Source organism: Lactuca saligna, chromosome 6, assembly GCF_052625555.1.
Source record: "Lactuca saligna cultivar CGN05327 chromosome 6, ASM5262555v1, whole genome shotgun sequence".
NCBI lineage: Eukaryota > Viridiplantae > Streptophyta > Magnoliopsida > Asterales > Asteraceae > Lactuca > Lactuca saligna.
In genome coordinates this window covers 45,581,202-45,588,688 of record NC_136422.1, presented here as the reverse complement: position 1 = coordinate 45,588,688, position 7,487 = coordinate 45,581,202, and the positions used below count along the sequence as shown (strand labels likewise).

Genomic DNA, 7,487 nt, shown 5'->3' with positions numbered 1-7,487 from the left:
CATATTCAACGAAATTTGATATCAAATTTCAATTTTTATAAATTATCTCCTATAAACCTATTCTCCATTGAATTTGCATCTTTATATATTTACAAGAAATAATGTTCGTAGCTGGTTGTGACCCCAACATTTATAAAATGGAACTCGAGTTTCACATTTTGGAAAATCACTCGAAATAAAATAAAAATAAATGGATGGAACGTTTTTTAAATATATAACCTTAATTTTTTAAGGAAATATAAATCAGACCACATAATTTATGTTTCAGAACCTGTCCCCTCTGTACACTGAAAAAATATAAATCGTCTGTTCATATAATTAGTTTATGTTCCGTACGTTTTCTTAATTTCTCCCCTGAAAATAAAAATATAAACCCTAGAATCCAGCTTCCGAGATACACTCTTTCAATTTTCAAAAAGGCGATACAATCTTTACTTTGCACTTTCCATTCCAGATCGATAGCAATTGGTTGATTTGAAAGCTCAACTCCCTCCATCTTTTCTGCTGGGCTCCTAATCGCACAGTCTTACACTTTTAATGGCGGAGGAAAATAATAGTAATGATACAAGACATTCCGGCGCCGGCGATGTCGATGATCGGAGCGAAGCAAGCGATTACACTTCAGAAGACGAAGGAACAGAGGATTACAGGCGTGGAGGTTATCACGCTGTTCGAATTGGCGATACGTTTAAGCACTCGAGATATGTTGTTCAGAGCAAACTCGGTTGGGGCCATTTTTCGACTGTCTGGCTCGCTTGGGACACTCATAAATCTGTACGATTTCTGTCTTTGTGTTCTTCCTTCTCTAATTTGAGGATTCAAGTGAAGGATTTCAAACATGATCTATTTGATTTTGTTTTGTAGAGATATGTCGCTTTGAAAGTTCAAAAAAGCGCTCAACATTACACTGAAGCAGCAATGGATGAAATCACGATCTTAAAGCAGATAGCGGAGGGAGATCCTGAAGATAAGAAATCCGTCGTGAAGCTTTTAGATCATTTCAAGCACTCCGGCCCAAACGGACAACATGTGTGTATGGTGTTCGAGTATTTGGGGGATAATCTGTTAACTATGATCAAGTATTCAGATTATCGAGGGATTCCTCTTCACAAAGTTAAACAAATCTGCTACCACATCTTAGGAGGTTTGGATTACTTGCATCGGGAGCTTTCCATCATCCACACCGACCTTAAACCGGAGAACATTTTACTTTTATCGACGATCGATCCAGAAAAGGATCCACGACAAACAGGCAAACCTCTCATTCTCCCATCTGAAAAAGTTCCACCGGACACCGGAGCTTCAAAAGATAGTAAGATTTCGAATGGTGATCTTACAAAGAATCAGAAGAAGAAAATCAGGAAAAAAGCTAAGAAAGCCGCCCAAAATTCTTCCGGAAAGGAAGAATCTGAGGATGTTGAAGCTTGTAAAGAGAAATCAATGGATTCCAGCCATGGAAGTAGGAGAAGAAGCCGTTCAACAAGGAAGAAGCTGTTAACAGAGGTTGATGTCAAGTGTAAACTGGTTGATTTTGGTAACGCATGTTGGACTTACAAACAATTCACAAGTGATATTCAAACTAGACAATACAGATGTCCAGAAGTATTGTTAGGATCCAAATACTCAACATCTGCAGATCTATGGTCTTTTGCTTGCATTTGTTTTGAGCTTGCAACTGGTGATGTTCTCTTTGATCCTCATAGTGGTGAAAATTATGACAGAGATGAGGTATGTAATGTACATTCTCATTCATTCATTCTTAGTGTTCATCTGTCCTCTATACTCCATTGTTGAATTTTGTTTATGGTTTACAGGATCATTTGGCTTTAATGATGGAGCTTTTAGGAACGATGCCTAGAAAGGTAGCTTTAGGTGGAAGGTATTCACGAGACTTTTTCAACAGACATGGTGATTTGAGGCATATCAGGAGGTTGAAATTTTGGCCATTAAACAAGGTGTTAATGGAGAAATATGAGTTTAGTGAAGAAGATGCAAATGAATTGGCTGATTTTCTTGTTCCTATACTTCACTTTGTACCAGAGAAAAGGCCTACTGCTGCAGAGTGTCTTAATCATCCTTGGATCACTGGTCAGATTCAGATGAATAGTAGAGAGAAAGCTGAGAGGGAAGCTATGGAGGTTGGAATTGGGAAAATAGCAATTGGGGGAGTTGAAAATTCGGAATTAAGGTAAAGTTGATGAGTTTTACAGGTAATTAATTATTCTTTGTACAATTTGGGGATTTCTGTTTTGGGATGTTTGTGTATTGGATTTGAACTTGTAATGTGGTCACACAAATTGTACATTTTATTTGATTTTGTGACTCTGGTTTATGATTGATTAGATGACATGAAAAAGTGTTTGACATGATTTAATCCAGTAAGTTATATATGAGTACACTTCTTTTTGACTTAATGCAGAATAGACAACTTAATAGAGAGGGTTTTTTACAAGGACAATGTTAATGTTTAAAGAGCATTTGAGTTTGTGTTGTGATTCAAATCATGAGGATACCCATTGTTACAAGTGGATTTTTAAAGTAAAATATTTTAATAAGAACTAAACTAAAAGCGGGGTAAAATATACAATGGGGGGCAAGATTGTAATTCCACATTGAGGTTAACAGATTTTGTGTTTAGCGGACAAAAACCATCTTACTTTTTGAGGTTATGACAATGTTGTGTTTGGTAAAACATCAAAAGTAACTTGTAAACTAAAACTAGTTTTTTTAAAGGTATTTGAGATACCTTAAAAATAAGTTCATGAAGCTATTTTCTACAAGTTTTTCAAATATACCCCAAATATTTTTTTATGTCATTTTATATAACAAAAGCTTTTACTTTATTAGCCACCATACAAAAGTTAGTTTTTTAGCTACAAACTAACTTTTCAGCTACAAACTAACTTTTCAGCTACTTTGCCAAACAAAGTTTTAAATTCACAATGTGAGTACCAAACCAAAACCAAATAGAAGTCTCAAAATAAGAACCAAAAGTAAAAAATAAATAAATAAATCCTTTTTGATCCAAACAGAAAAAATTAAGAACACATGGACCAAATTTGCATTTTACTCTACAAAAACTGACAAACTAAGTTGCTAATTTTGCATTTGTTTCCTTGCATTTCTTAAAAGTACATTTTTATTTTCTAAAATATCATTTATCCAAACAACACTTTATCCATACAATAATCGACAAAAAATCTTGTATCACATTTATCTATCATGGTGTGTACACAATGAACATTTAGAATTTACATACAATTATACACAATATATCTATTCTTCCATCTTGCTAAAACCTTGCATATTCACCTCAAATGGTATTATCATCCCTTGATCTTTTTTGTTCAAATGGTATTATCATGTCAAATCTGTATGTTACTTTTGTATTTCTTAATCTATATATATGTAATAAATGATGAGATGTAAATGTACCTTGCAAGATCCACCTATAATATTTTCTTTGCCCTCAAGTAAGAATATGTGAGAAAAAATGCCACTAAAGCACCGAAGATAATTCCGGCTGTTGTAAGCCAAAACGCAAACTGCAAAGGTTAAAATCGTCAAGTCTTGGAAAATGTGGACAATATTTGAATTTGGAAGGATATTAAAAGTTTAAGGACTTGAGAAGAAAGTACCACATGTTCTTCAATATAGGATCTTAAATTCATCCCAAATATACCTACACAGACACAATTGTTGAAGGGTATTTTAGACTTTTGACCACATGCATAAATTTGAAATTTGCACTTTTTTCATGTATGATTTAAGTAAAAAAGAATTATTGACCTGAAACAAGAGCACCAGCTCCTAGACAAAAGCTTCCAACCTGAAGAAGCAATTCAAATCTACTCACCTGAAGCCTCCGCGAACTGAAAAAAAAATAGAGTAAATTACACAATTGCTCCTTTTGCTTTTTGCTTTTTACCATTTTAGTCCAAAGTTGAAATGTTTTAAAGTTTTAGTCCTTATTTCAAGTTTTAATATCGATTTTGGTCCTTGGAGCGTTATTATCAAAAAGTCCCAGAACCAAAATCAATACGAGACCTGGAAATAAGGACCAAAATTGAAAAAAATGTTTTAGCTTTGGACTAAACACGGTAAAAACCAAATTATTTCATCATTATATGATTATATCCTTCTGTGTAATACAAATTGTAATATTGTTAACACAGTAAACCTCAAGTTAACAGCAATGGAATCTTCCATTTCTCTTGCGGAATCAAGAAGCCTTTCTGCTTGATTATGACATGACTCACATCTGCAATCATACACATAACATTAAACTTATAAAACCTAGAGAAAATTACATTTTTGGTCCCTGAGTATTGATGATACTTTCCATTTTGATCCCTAAAAGTTTTCTCTTGCAATTTTGACCCTTAACTTATTTCCAAGTAAAATGACTATACTTTTTGGACCAAAATTGCAAAAACTAGCTATACCAAGGGACCAAAAATGTAATTTACTCAATAACCTATTAACAAACACAATTCTAATAACTTCTACCTGTGAAGATAATTTTCCAACAACATTTCAATTTCTTCTTCCTCTTCTGCATATAATAAAATCAACCATGATTTATATTTTTTTACTCTTATCTCAATTTATGCAAAAGACACACTTACCCTCATCAATCTGCTTCTCAAGTGGAACTGAGCATTCAACATTGCTATTTCTACTCAATATACAGTTTCTACCCACAATACAAAGTCGACGAATTTCTTGAGAATCTTCCAACATATCAAGCAGCATTTGTCTCAGTGCTCCTGCTTTTGATCCAAGTTCCACCTTCCATGAATATCCTTTTTATTTTTAGTTCATAATATCAACTAATTAACTTTATAAAAAAAATGAAAAATGGCTAAAATTTATGGTTACCAATGTTTGCTTGCATATACGAAGCTGTTCCAATATGTTAGCTGTTAATCGGTTTGGTAAAACCTTGAGTAAATCTTGAACCTGAAACACAATACAAAAGTTTTTTTGTTTTTTTTTTTTTTTAAAACCTATAAATTACAATACTAAAAATTTAAATCCTTATGTTTTTTTATGCTCACATGTGGGTCTAAATCCATTAGTCTGTGTTCAAAGTGCTGTATTCGTGAATTAAGTGCAGCTTCAACTACCTGAAAATTAAAAATTTTAAAGTTTTTGTGAAGTCTTTGTAAATCTAGAATCTGAATCTTTAGTAAAGAAGAGAATAATTAAACCTCAAGCTCAAAGGGCATTACTACACCTCCTCCAATCATACTTTTAGGGTTTAATCGAGGTAACAAATCATCTATAAAAGCTTTTCCTCCTCTACTGTAATTCTCAAAAGATAAACCAGAAAAGAATAATGTCAATTTAGTAACTTTGATTCAGTATAAAAATTATTAGTAGTTGATAGTTACCGATTGTAGTTGAATATAAAGACACATTCTTGCATTGCAATTGCACGCAATGAGCCTAAATTCAATAGTATCGCATTTTCACGAACCTATAAAATATATAAAAACACATGTATATATTATTGATGATGAGAAATTATGATGTTAATGTTTTATTGGAAAACAGAATATACCAGTAAAGAGGGCATTGTGTTTGTTAACCATAATGAGGGATCAACACTTCGTATGTCACGTGGACGAAGACCTGTAATCAGAAACTTAAATTAAGAAGATGCATTCTTATGTGAATCTTGAGATTGATTGAAATAATAGAATGATGAATGATTTTAGTAGGAAAGAAATCATTATATTATTCACCACTTGATTTTAGTAGATGCCTCCTGTTAACTTTTCGGGTTGAGACCATTCCTTTTGAACTAACCTCCACAACCTTTAAGATAGAAAAAGAAGAACATTTGATGAAGTTATGAATTATGATAAGATAGATGACTGAAAATACTTTTTCTTTTTATAAACCAATGATGCTGAAACATGCATATAATCTTCAGTTTTCAGCCAGATATGTTGAATCTGTAAGAATATGTCTACTTTGTGGATACAATTACTGGAACATTTATGCATACATCACTTACATATTACGGAAAATAGATTCACCCTTTTTCAATTTTGTTTCTATACTTTAAGCAGTATGTCAGGTGAAGATTATCAAATGTGCATCTAATTGTATTAGAGAAAAGTTTTCAGTGTTACAGGCTAACATATTGAGAAAATTAAACCTAAGCTGCATAAGATTGAAACGATGTATTCTTTTGAAATCGAATCAAACCTCATAAACAGGATCACGACTCCCAAGGTTAAGAGCATCAGACAAGGACGAGATACTTTTCCTCGAATCACTGGAAGTAACTTTATCAAAATCGTCTGAGCTTGGGTAAGTCTCTTCAATGGAATCATCGTCGTCATTATCACCAGCAGGAGTTTCCTGCCTACTATCTTCCTTTGATTTCGTATAACGCTTAGACCTACCGGTCGATAACACTTCCAGTGGAGCTGGGAACAGAAAGTAGCAGCTCTTCCGCAGAGAGATCGCCGGATATGTTGACCTGATCGATTTGCATTTTGTAAACAGAATGTACGGCGGCGAACGAACCACTGATAAATGCGGGAAGTGTAAGGAGGAAGAAATGGGAGGCGTAGATTTTAATGCCATTTTCGTAACCTAAAGTCAATCAGTCGAGCTGATCGATATCATGTTTGGGAAACTGATTCTACGTTAATTTGTTTGTGTGAAATCCGGTGATGGTGGTGGTGGTAGTGGTGGTTGGTGGTTGGTGGAGAGGAGGATGACAGTGGAGGTTTTTGGTGGTTATCTTGTGTCCACGTGGATTTTATCCACCACAGCAGCCTCGTGTGACACTTTACCGCTATCTTTTTAAAAAGAGTTCACTCCCACACACCAAAGTTTTTCTTTCTTTATCATTATATAGAATTTTGACTTAGTTGACAATGAAAATATCAAAATTATTGTTATTTAGCCATTTAAATTCAAATTGTGTTAACTAAGTCCATAAAATCTTAAAATCTTCACTATTAATACATACTATAGCATGTTAACGACCTACGTGGAATGACATAACATAACATATAGTTATTTTATCCACATGGTGATGATATGGTATCTATATTTATATAGAATTTAAAACATATATTTTTTTTCTTTGTGTTCTTGTGTTCATCCAACATTTTTCCCAAAGAAGTCTAACTTGTCCTTTGATATATCGGTTTGTACAATGGATAATTTGTCATTTAATCTTCTTAAAAAAATTCTAGTGAATGCCAAAGCTTTAATTCAAGCAACCTTTTCTTGCTTCAAGAACAGAAGTCAAGTTCTAGATTCAGCAAAAACTCAAGCACGACAAGAAGAGAATTTGAGTTCCAAAAAACATGTTCGATTTAGGGTTTGTTGAGAAATAGTAAGAGAATATTTTGATTTAGGGTTTTGTTGAAATTGAGTTCCAGTTCGGGATTCGTTGAAAACAACAAGAAACATGTTTCATTTAGGGTTCTAGATTTAAACTGATTTGTATGGCATTT

The 7,487-nt window shown here is 33.4% G+C and overlaps 2 protein-coding genes across 4 annotated transcripts; one reads left to right on the top strand and one right to left on the bottom strand.

Annotated features, from left to right (window-relative positions):
* Positions 1–300: 300 nt before the first annotated feature.
* LOC144999765 (uncharacterized) lies at positions 301–2,366 on the top strand. Its single transcript, XM_078958930.1, has 3 exons — positions 301–774; positions 865–1,728; positions 1,815–2,366. Exons 1-3 carry the CDS (start codon positions 538–540, stop codon positions 2,190–2,192), a joined length of 1,479 nt encoding a protein of 492 aa, XP_078815056.1. The 5' UTR covers positions 301–537; the 3' UTR covers positions 2,193–2,366.
* An 820-nt stretch (positions 2,367–3,186) lies between these two features.
* LOC144999766 (magnesium transporter MRS2-11, chloroplastic-like) lies at positions 3,187–6,862 on the bottom strand. 3 transcript variants are annotated; one of them, XM_078958932.1, is made up of 14 exons: positions 6,220–6,862; positions 5,751–5,823; positions 5,567–5,637; positions 5,397–5,482; positions 5,214–5,307; positions 5,061–5,129; positions 4,882–4,962; positions 4,629–4,791; positions 4,510–4,555; positions 4,181–4,261; positions 3,790–3,872; positions 3,639–3,682; positions 3,436–3,545; positions 3,187–3,371 (listed from the first exon to the last, which is right to left on the bottom strand). In XM_078958932.1, exons 1-13 carry the CDS (start codon positions 6,601–6,603, stop codon positions 3,450–3,452), a joined length of 1,371 nt encoding a protein of 456 aa, XP_078815058.1. In that variant the 5' UTR covers positions 6,604–6,862; the 3' UTR covers positions 3,187–3,371; positions 3,436–3,449. The 3 variants fall into 3 exon arrangements, with proteins under 3 accessions (XP_078815058.1, XP_078815060.1, XP_078815057.1); XM_078958934.1 differs by having other exon boundaries at positions 3,187–3,338; XM_078958931.1 differs by having other exon boundaries at positions 3,187–3,545.
* Between the last annotated feature and the right edge of the window lie 625 nt (positions 6,863–7,487).